This window comes from Onychostoma macrolepis, chromosome 14 (assembly GCF_012432095.1).
Source record: "Onychostoma macrolepis isolate SWU-2019 chromosome 14, ASM1243209v1, whole genome shotgun sequence".
In the NCBI taxonomy this organism is placed as follows: Eukaryota; Metazoa; Chordata; class Actinopteri; order Cypriniformes; family Cyprinidae; genus Onychostoma; species Onychostoma macrolepis.
In genome coordinates, this window is record NC_081168.1 from 12,760,614 (window position 1) to 12,775,157 (window position 14,544).

The 14,544-nt window shown below is 39.7% G+C and overlaps 1 protein-coding gene across 6 annotated transcripts in view; it reads left to right on the forward strand.

Moving 5' to 3' along the window:
• diaph2 (diaphanous-related formin 2) overlaps positions 1–14,544 on the forward strand; it is a 437,687-nt gene that overhangs the window by 383,627 nt on the left and 39,516 nt on the right. For 5 of the 6 annotated variants that reach the window (XM_058797344.1, XM_058797349.1, XM_058797346.1 and 2 more), the window contains 2 exons: positions 9,657–9,749; positions 11,767–11,817. In XM_058797344.1, the coding sequence (XP_058653327.1) occupies positions 9,657–9,749; positions 11,767–11,817 (144 nt within the window). The remainder of the gene's footprint in view (positions 1–9,656; positions 9,750–11,766; positions 11,818–14,544) is intronic. The other variant, XM_058797348.1, reaches the window with a different exon arrangement.

Consider the following 14,544-nt stretch of genomic DNA (forward strand, 5'->3'; position numbering starts at 1 on the left):
TTTTGCAAATTGATATCTAATGCCCTTCACATGCACATGATTAACAATGAGATGCATTTTTAATGAGGGTTTAATTCATTTAGGGTTAAGAGGATGTGTTTGACGGGATGGTGGAGCTGGGCAAATGAATGTCTGTACCATTTTCATTTTTAAAAGTATTTTTAAAGTCACACAGACGGTGTCTGGAAATGTGTCCTTGCTAGGTTTCACAAGTAATTTTGAGTGCCATGTGATTGATGTGTATGGCAAGTGGGGCAAAATCTGTTTTTCTTGTAAAGTATTAGAAATCCTAATATGGGAAATTGCTCATGAAATCATTACCCGGCCCCCCATTTGTTTTAATTTCCTCTAAGTGGATTTCCATATTCTCTTAGACTGACCAGATGTTCAGCATTCACCAAATTGCTTAACCCACTGAAAGTAAATGGGGAATGATGTAAAATAGGCCTAAATCCACTTAATCCTTCTATCTTTATTAGGAAAATATGTTTTGTCCTAGCAGGGCAGCCATTTTGCCAGAGGATATGAAACTATGTTGTATTGCGAAACATCACTAAGAGATGATATGACTTCCTGTGTGCCTGTCTATACTGTCTCTCAGCCTGCTGGCTGTTTCAGGGTCATGGTTGTGGGTCACTACAAGTGTTTGTGGCCACATGTGGCGTTTGAGCTGAATGAGGCATGGCATAAGGGCTTCCATAAAACACAGGAATTGTTCTTGCCATATTTTTAGTGAAGTGTAGCTGAATGGTTTTGCCCTTTCCTACTCTTGGATAAAAATAAATTTACCCAGCTCTTGTCTTTTTACACGGATATAATGTTACAGATTTGGCTCAGTCGAGGCATGTTTTGACTGAGGACAAAAAGAGACATGACCCTGTCCAATAACTCTGTTCATCTGAGCCAGTTCAGTAACAAACACGACACAGGCGAAGGAGAAAATCTGTCCTCTCATTCTGTTCGATTACTGGCGTCTAAAAATCTTTTCAACGTATTCGCCTTGATTTTGTTGTGTTGTCATTTTCCCAATTGCTGGTGTTTCAAATCTCTAGGCCAGTTAGAAAACGGAGAATGTTGTTGTTGTTGTTTGCGGTCACTTGCTGAGTCATCGTGGATAACATCTTTCATGCGCCATATAAAAACCAGACAGTACAATAAATGATGTTGTTAAATAAGACTGGCACACATCTGCTCGAGTCAGGAAGAAAGTATCTTCACTTTCCAGTCTGATAGTACAAATGATCCCTTTAAATGTTTAGAAAAAAATAGTGTAGGATTAAAGGGCTAAAAGGTAGATTAGTGTATTCTTTTGAATATTTTTTTATGTGATGATAGCTGTCATTATCTGTATGGTTGAGCTCAGTTTTGTAAGGTCTGTCTGCCAGTGGGTTTCAGAATGAATACTGCTCTTTATGTCTGAATATTTTCTATAACCCATTACTATTCATTCAGCGCTCTCAGTCACAGACAGACAGTTGATAGGTTCAGTTTAATTCTTTCTGTGTGTAGCGCACTTATATTTTTGGGCATCTTTATATAGTCTGTGAAGTGTAATTTCTCCACCAACAATGACACCGAACAGAATTCTGTAACAATGTTTTCAGACATATTTGAAACACTTTGTCACAAGCAGTCAGACTAAATAGCTCTGTCCCAGTCTGTTGAGCACTGTTGAGCCATTTGGGTCCTCTTCATAAGAGACTTTGAATCATTCACTTATCTTCATTTGAGGGCTGTTTTTTCAGCATACACTAATGTTTTTAAAAGTTTAGGGTCTAAATCGTGAAAAAATAGCCCTCAAATGAAGATAATTTTAAAAAGCACACACATATATGCTAACACACATATCTCAGTCAGCAGGTGACTGTGTGCAGGTCTCCTGGCAGAAAGGTAATTCTGATAAAGGTTGTGACTTTAGAATATGTTAATATGTGTGATGCAAACAGAAAACCATGAGAAGCCACACACCCCACTGTCTCTCTTCTAATTATCATTCCGATTTTTAATTAGTCATTGAGATATGCCATCTACCACATTGGTCATTATGAATAAGTGGACCAGATAAGTACCGTTGCATAATGCTGAGCCGACTATGGCATGTCATTATCTGTATTTTAACTATCATATTAAATCTGGGCTGTCTGCAGGCTTCGGTGTCGGTGCCGAGAAATGAGCGTCTGTCCTATATGCATATCAGCGCTCCCCATCAGCTCTTCGGTGTTATTTACACCCACTGTCAGGGAGCTCAATCCTCTTTTGAAGAATGCCACGTTACATCCCAAAGCCCGCTGGTTCCCAAGCATAAGCAAATTCCAGTCAGGAAATCTTGGAGCTTGCCACTGCTGGCATTGTGAATTTTTTTGTCATTACCTTGAAAGACGCCAACAAGGGCGCCAAGCTTATCTGCTGTAGTGCATCAATTCTAATAAATAACCGCATATTAGCTTGTGCCGTATCAGCAGCCAGATGCCTGTGTGCCTTAAGGCGATGATAGCATGGCGAATTTTGCCATCAGTCTGGCCAGAGATGCGTTAGCCGTCTCTAAATATCTAACGTGCGAGGAGCGAAATCATTGATTTATGAAGATAAGCATCTGTGTAAGTCATGGTGACATCCAGGAAACCCGCCATATTCCCATTAATATGTTCCCATCTGACTCCACATTCTGAAATGAAGAGATACAGCGGCCGTGATTATTCCACGATAATATGTTCATTTTCATCTCCCCGATTTTCCTTCAGAGAATATTTCCATCTTCAAATATATGTCCTTTTTTCCCTTAAATAAAAACCTTTTTTCTCCTTTTTGTAATGCTGTTTTGTGTAGCCATCCCTAATTAGGGTAACACTAAATGTCCTAATCACTTTAAGCCTCTTTAACTTAATTTAGCCCACTCTCCCTCAGGTCATAGCAGAAATGAGTGGATACATCTAAGAATCCCTCCACCGCCAGCACCCTCCCACTCTCCAAGCACACATTTGCATTGTTGCATGTCATTAATTTACAGCCATGGGTGGTCTACATTCTGATAATTCCTCGTCGAGAGTTCGGACCTGGAGAGCCACTCTGCAGTCACTCAAAAATAATTAAGCTCGCCGCACAGAGCCCAGACATCACGTTTTCAAAGCCTAAATCCTCAGAGAAGAAAATTAATGACGGATTTTGGAAAGGACAACAACAGTGCTTGAAACACAGGTGTTTTGTTTGTCATACATGGGGATTACAGTATAGCGAGACAGACAGTGATCTCTTTGTCTCGTCCCTTACGAGATACAGTAAGTGCCGGACTCGCTGGATGATTTATGAAGTGTATTCTCAGATAATCCAGGCTCATGTGGTCTGTGATCTCAGCAAGCAGATGGCAAGGAGAGCAGGGAACAATCACTAAGCATCACCAACCTGATAAACCACTGTGGAGATTCATTAGCATACGGAAAGATGGCAAGAAAAATGTGGAGCACGTAGGACAGATCTCAGCTATCTTTTATTTCTCCTTGTGAGCTGAATATGCAAATGGCTCGGCCTCTCAAAAGCCAGACCTGCTGTATGATAGTCTATACACTTTAGCCTTTCTCCTCCTCCCAAACCAAGCATGTCTGACATCCTCTAATGCAGAGCCATGCAGCATCCGTCCACTTTATTTTTGTTTTCGTTTTTCTATTTATTCATGCATGCAGCTGTCCGGGGCATAAACGCTGGAGTTTGACTCTGAGATGCTCACGAAATAGCGACTCCATCTAATCCACTTCCATCTCCTCCCAGCTGACCAATCAACTGCCTTGAACAAGGGATGGACATAACCTGGGTGGAGTAGTTATCTGCTCTGGCCACCTCTGAACGCCAATCTCATTGGTCCCCTTTTCCGCTCCTCATTGTCTGAGGCCCAGACCCCTTGGCGCCTATGTGAACTCGAAGAGGGAGCGCCCCGCTCAAGGAGGGGATGTGTGAGCATCCCTAATTAAATTACACACAGACATAAGTGGGTTTTCACATCAAGCTGTTCCAGCAAAACGCTCCAAAATGCCTGTCTGGTGCCACATCCATCTTCTTCATTACTCCCGAGTCCGGGCTCATTCTCTCGGAGTGCTTTGGAGCTCTCACTCCAGCAGGCCAGCTGACAGGTCACAGTGTCATATCTCGTGTCAGATCCTCCAGAGAGACAGCACCTCATAACAGGTGCGAGGCTGGAACCGGCAGGACTGTTGACTCTGCTGCTAATGCACTCTCAGTGGCTGCGGTGAAAGGGAATCTCTCAGACAAAGAGTGGCAGGAGGGAAACAAGGCCAAGATGCACCTGGCTCCTCGTCGCAGGGCTTTGTTCGCAACGTATGTGCAAGGTTAATTGCACAGGTGCCTTTCTCCAGGGTGACAGATAGATTAACATGCTTTCCAAAAAAAACTGAAGGACGAGAAGGGACAAAGATGGTGGAAGCTGCTCATATTTTTCAAACAGGGAGCTTTAAGATGCTTCTATTAATGTGGAAATGAGAGCTCGGGGTCTATGGCTGTAGGCCGGTCACTGGGAGGACACAGTAATAGATATAATGTCCTCTGGATGGGTCTTTGTTGTTTAGATTTAAGAGGCAAAAGTTTTGTGCGTTTTAGCCTCCCTGGAGCAATTGTCTTCTTGAGAACCAACTGAAAATGAGTTCTCAATCGATCCTCCTCGTTTTCGTTCAACACTATGGACAGATAGCAGGTTGAATTTATAAACAGGGATTGTTGACACTGCTACATAATTGATATTCACTGAGAAAAGGAGCAAAAAAGCAATTTTCATTCAGAAATTACTAGTAGATTTCACAAACAGTTACAAAGAAACTGCAAGTAACTTTTATATATATATATATATATATATATATATATATATATATAAAATAAATTAGCAACTAAAACATAGCTACTAATCTCAGTACTTCAGTAGTCATACTGCTTCATTTTGTTTATTTAGGAATTTATGTTCTTCAAAGCCAGTTTGGCAATTGATTGGCAGTTTAGTGACACAAAAGACATCTGGCTCTTTTAAGTGCCTCCTTTCGACTGGCGTTAATGTATGATGAATACATCACCGTAACCTCTTATCCTCAGCCCGCCAAAGTCTTAAACAGACTGAACTCTGGTCATGCCTTTGTGACACAGCAGATGAAAACAGTTTCTGCTTCTGTTAACAAAAACAGTTTCTGCTTCTGTTAACACTCTGGTGTATGAGGCGATTTCATATACACCATAATCTCCTAATCCTGATGATTTGCTGCAAAGTCAGTGTTCTAGCAAAGCTCAGTTATATATACAGTGGCACACAAGCATTACTAGATGCGTGGCGTTGATACCAGCTATGAGAAAGGAAGAGAGCGAGCGTGCGAGGCCGAGCGTGCACGTGCATACGTTGTAGAAATAATTAAATGTCAGCCAGTCCGCTCCGTTGAGTGTCTCACTGGGGGTTTTACGACCTGCGCAGCCTCGCTTCGGCAGCCCTTCTCCATGACTCAGTCCTCCAGATGTTGTGATGCCACACTTGCACACACACTATGAGAATACACAAGCTTGTGTTTTAACACACTAACCCTTCTCCCCCACTGCTTCTTCTTACTCGTTGTGACACTTGACTTTGTTTCTCTCCTCCCCTGTTTCACTCCCCCTGTGCCGTGGAAGATAAGCTCCTACCCTCTGCCAGGGTGCTTGTTGGGGAAGCTAATCTGATGTGTGAAGTTCACAAATCCGGCAGAGGGCTGTGCTTGTTATCCCGTAATTAAAAATGTGATAGTGCACCCATAAATATATTGGAGAGACTGAACAGGGCCCCGGGGCATTCTGGTACATTTGGCAGGAGCCTGAGGGCCAGAGAACCACCTGATAGCCAGACAGTAAAGAGATAGATAGCAGAAAGGGACAGACAACAGAGAAGATACAGATACAAGGCTAGCTGTTACAAGAGTTCACTTTATGTCCCTGAAGTTAGTTGTCTGAAACACTTCTTTGCAAATAAATCTGGATAGTATGGCTAAACATTTTTATATCTTATGTAAACAGTTTATATGTAACTTGTATCTCAATAAGTATATATTTTCTCTGATATGGCCTATGGAGTAAGAGTAACCATAACTTTAAATCAAAACATGTTTTCCAAAGTGCTTTACACGCAAGGAAAAATTACAGCAATAAATATTAATAAGCAGTAATATTTATCTTTAATGCATATATGTGTGTTTGCACAGGCTGTTAGTCTGTGCATTATTTTTCATTATTATTTATGCAAGATACGTCGTTGCACCAGTAGATGGTGGCTTTTTTAAGTAAATCGTATCGTTCACTGAACCGATTTGTTTAAACACACTGATTCGTTCAGGAATTAAAAACCTGAATTATGAGTGAGTCATTGATTCATTCACTGAACCAATGCACTTGAAACAACTGATTCTTTCAGGAAGGAAGCATGTGACTATGTTTATGAGTTGAGTCAAATGACTTTAAAAACAAAAGAATAAAACTAGAGACCGGTGTGCTGAATCATTCTACTACTGTTACGGTCTCTGTGCTGTACACACACAATAGTCACACGATGAAGAAGATCGAAGAGAATAATTCATTTAATATAATGCCAAGAAGGAGGAGTCCAACATACAGGGTAACATAAGCAATAACCGACAAACTAGAACTCAATGGACAGCAACTAATATAGGGCAGATAACGAGGGGCAGACAGGTGAACACAATGAAGGTGATTAACTAATAATTAGACAATGAACTAATGAGAACAGGAACAGAACCAAATATGGGCAAACAGGAAGGAAACAGGCAGACGGCAAAACATGAGTCCAACGGGTTGTGACAACTACCCTAATTTATTCAAAAACTAATCAACCACAGAAAAGCTCAACAGAACCTTCTGTGGTATTTTTTGGAATTCTTTTTATTGTCAGAGCAAAAAATACACCAAATCATTGTGTATAAATTCATTGTTAACCTCTTGTTTATTGAACTGCTGTTTAAAAAGTCTTGTTGTATCATGTTGTTTACACAAGTAATTTGTTGCTAGCCCACTTATGCTGTCTTTACCAAATAGCGTGTAAATTAATAAGCCAAGATTATAATGTGATAATGGCATCGGTGATGTTGGCGGTTGTGTTGGTTAATTTCACACTCCCGAAACAATAATATTAAATATGTTGTTCAGTTGTTTTAAATGTTACTTTTTGTTGTGTTTCCTTGAAGACTGTTTGTTCTGAGTTTTTTCACAAAACAAAAAAGGCGCAGTGTTGTTGATTAATCTTAGAGTTAACTTTAAATGTGTTCCCTAAATAATATTGCATCAGACATCTTCTGTTTTCAAGTTGTTTGGTGCTTTTAAAACATCCTGCACTGATGAGACAGAGAAATAATGTAGATCACGTGCTCTGGCAGTTCCTCTCAGATCCATGTGGAGAGATCAAGAGTCCAGCTGGTTCTTGTGGAAGCATGGCCCAACAGGACATTGTTAATGGAGCAGTCATGGGTCGCTTGGGAGCATGTTTCCTGTTTTAGTAATTTTGCTTTCTCGTGTCTGAGATCCTCTGAACCCAGCCTTCCCAGCTCTCCTGTCCTGGCCATTGCAGATGATGAATTGTGTTACAGTTAAGCAAGCAAGAAGTAGGACAAATTGATCAAAGTGTCAGGTGCCCCTTGTGATGTCTAGGTCTCCAAAACGAAGGAAATGAGGGAGCTGTCGAGAAGTTTCCGGAATCATGGTGCCTGTAATAAATGTTTACCTGCCCCCTGAACACCCAGCTTGGGCGTCAGATGGATGTGGACGTGTTTTGGGGATGCAAACTTTGGGATGCAGCTACTTTAGGAACTGTCACTGCTTTCAGAGGACGACGGCACGCTTGGTGGAAGGAGCCAGCGAGATGCTTGTCCTGGTTTAAACCAATGAGCAAAGCTATCAGCCAAGGTGTTGAAGAGCAATTAGAGATAAGGCATGCTTGTTCTGCTCTGGTTTGTTCTGGAACAGCTAGTTTAATTAGCTTGATTTAATCTGGGTGGCTATTAAACACAGCACACTGTGTGAACTGCTCCTTTGATTTTTTGAGTAATGGTCTCGAGTACAAAACGATACAGTAGAAGCCAGGCTTGAAAAGAACTTGAAAATAATCATTTTATTTTCATTTTATTCCACTGCTACTGTTTGTTTATTCTTTTTAATCGTAATATTTTGCCTTTGTTTAATGCCTACGCTTGTTTAACGTATAAGTATTCGCGCTGATGCTTCCAGCGGAAAATGCACTTGTGCAGTTCTGCCTCAGTGTAGCGAGTGTGTGGCATTTTCTGAAATTAATTATGTAGCCGTGTCAACTTTCTTCTTCTTTATAAATTCAATTTGCTGACTGTCATCTACTTTGAATGTGCGAGGAAACAAAAGATTGATTAACACGCCTGAAACTGCTGCCTAAAGCTACCGGCATTTCCTCCACAGACGTTTTCTCTCTGCCAAGGCAGATGTCGAATCCCAACCCATTCACTAAATATTTCCACAGATCGTGTACACAAAAGAATTGATGAAACGATCCCACACGCAACAATAAGTCACCGTAATGATTCTAGTTTAAAATAATGCCTCTGCTGGACCTCTATGATATAGTGGGGACCCTCAGTCTCATTAATGCTGGGTAAAGATAGATGACCCAGATAAAAGACCCAAAGATTATTTCTGAACCCCATCGTTGACCGATGCTTTAGATGTTCTGCGCCATATGCCCATGCAAGAAAAAAAAAATTGCTTTATTTCCTTGACTTGCGCTTGTAAAGTTTATAGTATATTAAGTTGTGGAAGAATACAACTGCATATTAAGAAATGAGGGAACAAATGTATTTTGATATTTAATCAATATTTATTGATTTTGTATTGATTGTATGATGATATTTTGAGTTAATATCATTTTAAATATTATTTAATAATATCTTAATTATATGTTTTTTTTTTTTATATTTAGTACATTTAAATTTTGTGTTTATTTAATTGATGTATTATCATAATGACGTGTTGTCTTTATAACATCACACTGCAGTGGGATCATCATATTTCTGCAATTAAAAAGATTAAACAAATTTGTATTAGACAATTAAAGTGCGTCTTATTTTTCCATATTTTGCTCAGAGAAATGAATACTGTAAATCCTAAATTTGATTCGTCCTTGCACTGAGTGAGCCGCACGTCTCATTGTCTTTTAGAAGTCAAAGCCCGTTTTCCGCGGAGACGCGTTGCACTTCGGTGGCATGACCATTTTCGAGGCACATCCCACTGTCATCGAACAATGATAAAAAGCCCCTGTATTGACCGGCTCCACACTAAATCTTGGTAAAGAGCACTTAGCTCCCCTGTGCAAGCCGCAGAGCGAATACCTGTCAATGGCCATCAGTGAACACTTTCATCCTCTGGCTCCTCTCCATATGTTAGCCGCCGCCTCGAAGCGTTCGTGCATTTAGGGAGCCGCGCTGTTCTCTTGCCCTCTGCCCCATTTGGCTTGCCTTATTGCTGTTCTGTTTTCGCTTTTCCTTTTACTCCCACACTCGGTTTTTAGTAGCCTGACCACAGTGTGTGGATTTGTGTATGTTAGTTGGAGTCTATGTGAATGTGTGGTACATGAAACCGAGCTCTGACAGGCAACTTTGTCCTCTCTACAGAAGGTGACGAGACGGGGGTGATGGACAGTCTGATGGAAGCCTTGCAGTCTGGAGCAGCCTTCCGTGACCGCAGGAAACGAACCCCACGCAATGGTAAGACTGCTTATAGCTGCACCTCCTCTTGCTTTGCATTTCACATTTCCCTCAAATGAATAGTTCACCCACAAATGACGATTTTCACCAAGCTGAATGACCTTTCTTGCGTGGAACACAAATTGAGATGTTTTGAAATATGTACCTGTTGTTGTTGTTTTTAATGGAAGTACAAAGAATGTGCACTAGAGCTTGCTTGCTTCGAAAAGGACACAAAAGCACCATAAAAGTAGCTTCAGTTTCAGTCTGTTACTCAAATAAACCTATTGTGTACATATCATATGAAGTACTTTTATGATACTTTAATGGTGCTGTTGCATACTTTTTAAAACATGAACGCATTTCCTATGCTTAGTTATTTATTGGAAAGTGTTTTATGATCACCAAGGCTGCATTTATTGGTTTAAAAATACAGTTAAAGCTGTAATATTGTGAAATATTATAAAAAAAAAATTTTTTATTATATTTTAAAATGTAATTTATCCCTTTAACGTCACAGCTGTATTTTAACAAGCCATTATTACAGTCTTAAGTGTCACATGATATTTCAGTAATATGATTCCAATATCATATTGGTGCTCAAAAACATTTTAAAAACAGTTACGCTACTTAATATTTTTGTGAAAACACTGCTACATTTTTTTTGGATTTTTTGAAAAGTTCAAAAGTGCAAAAATAATAAATAAATAACCCCAAACTTTTGTCTTTTGAACAGTAGTGTACTTTCTTCAAAAAATTATCTTTGTGTTCCGCAGAAAAAAAAAAGTCATGCATTGTTTGGTGTGCAAAAGAGCAAATGTAAATTTTTGGGTGAACTATTCCTTCAACAACATAAAACCCAAAGTAACACATTTGTAAAATTTGGCTCAGTTTATTGCCCTTCTGTAGGTCTCCGCCTCGAAACTGTTTTCATATTGGATTCATTGCCACATTACCATTCATAAGTCACTGATTACAGAAATTGATTGTAGACTCTGGGTCCTTGGAGGATAGTTTAACATAATCTTAATGTTAACGTATTCCATCCTGCCATGATGAATCGCTCTGACCCAAGGGAGGAGAAGCGGACCACCTGCTGTAGGTGCTACATCGAATTGAAATGCCAAGGACGGGCAGACAAGTGTCTGTAACTGCTGTAGCTTTCCAGAACAGCCTTGTACGATGGCCCCAATAAGTCACTCTTTTCCCAAAGTCCTTGTCCATGCATGCTTACAGTGCATAAACCCGTTTGTGTCATTAGAAATCCTCCTGGGATGTAGTGAGATATATGTTGTGTACAGACTGACAAAAAAAAAAAAAAAACTGAGCATGATTATAAAAGCCACATAAGAAAAACATGCCAAAAGACATCAGGAGGAAATGCATGGGGGAAACTTTAGATCGCCACTTCAGTGTACCTCATCTCCATATACCAGCATGCTCAGCAGCGCTGATTTGTCCCTGCACTGTTTTTTCTGGCTTTACTTCATCTCATCTAGCACAAAAAAAGTTCTTCCCATGATCCCTTGTGTCAGTGCGGAGGTCTAATAAGAGGGCATGAATAAGTAAGGTGTCATGCTGTATCAAACCTGTCTCCCACTCAGTGGGGCTGCGAGGCCCCCAAGCGCTGCCCCCTGACAGAGCCTGCCAACCAGCCGCCGCCAGGAAGAGAGAGCCGCATGCTCAGAGCTCACCTATCCCATCCAGCTCTGTGGCCCAGTCTCCCTGACATCTGTTTGAATAAGACTGACATTTCGGAGAGAAGCGAGTGTGTAGATTAAACCTCACCAGTGCTCTTTCTCTCTCTCTCTTCTGTCTCATACTCTGTCTCTTTCTCTCCGCTCACTTTCTTGTGCTGAGTGTCGCTCGTCCTCTCTCTCTTTCTTTTTCTGATGAGTGTGTGGGCTGAGGTTTGACAACACTGAGTTTCAGAGTGGATAATTGGTTACGTACTCCTGAAATACCTCTTGTTTGACGTCTCTCCCTCTTTCTCTCTCTCTTTTTCTGTCTGTCAATTTCCACTTCGTCATTGTTGCAGGTGATCAAAGTCCTTCCTGTTCTGCACCTCGGTGGCCGGGTGCTAACCATGGTAACAAAACGAACCTATGTTTACCCCACTCGCCCTGCTGTTCTCCCTATAACACTTGCTTATTGGCTGGACTCGAAAAAATGTTTAGTTTGAACTCTAAACAAACGACACTGAGCTCCACTACTGGATGTGTACAGGCTGCCTGAAATCAGATTTTTTTTTTTTTTTTTTTTTAATTTGCCATTTTCAACTCAAATACATTTAATTGATTTTAGTATGAATATCTGAATCTTATTTTTACAAACTCAAATCAAAACATATTAATATGCACATTTTGGAAAGGTTTTAGACTGAATAGCCAGATCAGATATAGACACGTAACATCATGGAAAATGCATGAATTAGTTCACTTTAGATCCATCTTTGTCATTGAATCTCAACACACAGCCAATGAAACAAAATAGCCAAAATTGTTATAACCAGAATTGAGTGGTGCAGATGAACCACTCAATGACAAGTGAAAATTACAAGTAATATAAAAATAAAGAAGGTGATGTGTGCAGTGAAATAGGTATAAATGGCTGGTGACTATCACAGACTCCATGACTTTTCCAGTTGTTAAAACTCACCTTTTTGATTATGTGTGATTGTTTTATGTTTATAAAATGTATAAAAATTGCCTTTGAGTTTACATGACTTTTCCAGCTCTAGAGAAAAAAAAAATCTTGATTTTTAGTTGTTTTAGGTTATTTTAATGCTTATTTTGTCTTTTAAACATAATTTTATATCATTTTTCGGCCCCCTAGTGGGCCCTAGTCCTCTAGATGCTAACCCTTGGTATAGTATTTTTTATGTCAACATGCAAAAAATATGACGTATAATGAGTAAAGATCTATAATGAGTGAACTTGGATATAGCTATAAAAGATCATTAATGATGGACACGAGCAGAGGGAACAGTTGTCTGAACTGCCTGATTTAATTTCTTTTCTTGCAACATGTCGGTGTGTTTAATGAATACATTTGTAAAATAAATCTGATTTAAGTGCAGAGTGAACAAAGCCTTAGAAACATTTGACTCCCAACAAGATTTCCATCAGTGCATTGATTTGAGTATTATCTAAAAGAGTGTGATGGGTTGTTTTGTTCACATATATTAGGTTAGATTCATTTAAAGGAAATCAACTTTTGATCTGGGAGTGTATAAAGTTCCTTTGTGTCCTCTCCAGTAGTCGGAGCTCAGTCTAGTTTCTCCTGTTTCTAGCCATCCTACAGTAGATGACCTAACTAGCGCACCCTTGCAGTGATGAAGCATGGCAGCACGTCCACGCCTGTGAAAGGCGAATAGAAATGATCTGTCTGAAGGGTCATTGCTTTCCTTAATTCCCATTCATGGATTTTTTTATCTCCCTCTCTTTACTCTTCCTATAAAGCTTGCCATTCTGTTTAAGTGTCATCCCATGCGCAGAGCACCAAAAATGCTCACTTTTCAATAGATTCTAGCCTTTCTTTGCCCTGGCCTACTTTAGAACTGCTATGACAGAGCTTTATTGCACACAGAGTCTGTGTGGGTCTTTAAAGTGTGTGTTTGCCAGTTTCTTATATTCTATATGCCTGAAATGACTTGTTAATGTGTGCACGAAGCAGATCCCCCTCACCATTATGCTTTGCACGCCTGTGAATGGCACAGCTACAGAAATGCCTGTATTAAGCATATTCAGTACCACACTGAGCCCTTTGGTGAATATGTACATTATTTATGATGTTAGTGAATGTGTTTTATCTTGTAGCTTTCTGCTGTTTTACTGATATGCTACATGAACCATTCAGAATATATCAGTATGAATTCAGCGTCTGGATCAGCGGGGTTTGTACATGTCATAATGCTCTTGGGCCCCAGATTCAGTGACCTGATCCTGAGCAAAGCTTGAATGACTTTTGTAAGAATTAGCATTTGTCTATCTGTTATATTAAACAGAACTTGGAGAATTGTTTCTGTAAAAAGACTAGCAATGGTCCTAAAATAATAATAATATTAATTCAACAAATAATAACAATATAAGATGCGCTAAGATTTGACAGGCTGCTAGGCTCATGAATATTAATCACGTTCATTTGAACTGAATTGCTGAAATCAAAGTGTGGACAGTGATGGGTGAGTGTTAGCGAATAGGCTTACTACTTGTACTAGTTGGAAGTGGCTTCTGCTTTGTCTTAAAGATACAAAAGACTAAAATAATGAATAATTCCAATTTTGTCATTTTGACAGTAAAGACTACCACATGCATGTAGAGTATCAATTCTATGTAGCGGGTGCCGTAAGACTATTTCACTTTCTCTTTCTTGTTGTGTGCATTTGAGATAAAGACAAGAAAGCTAGTTCTCTCAATAAAGCTACTGTGAGTGTGCACCTACAAACTAGAGTTGACATTACATTGCAAATCCATTGATATCAATGGGAATCATGCACTATAAAGCCCGAGAGGGAAAACGCAGCTGTTTGTGGTACAATTCATTGTATTCTCACTTTATTTGAATACTTAATGGCACTTTCCACACCCTCATAAATGAGCTAATCTATTTCAGACACTGTCAGATTGTTCTGGTGTAAAGCAGTAGTAGGACACAACATGCAGTGAAAATGTCTCTGCTGAACTGATTAGCTTCTAACTCAATCACTGGCGAGTGAGATCTAACAATTTATTAACCAATAACTAAAGACAACATTAATTAGATATGTTGTGGATTTACTCACAATGTAAGTGTTCTAGCAAGAATTGATTTAATA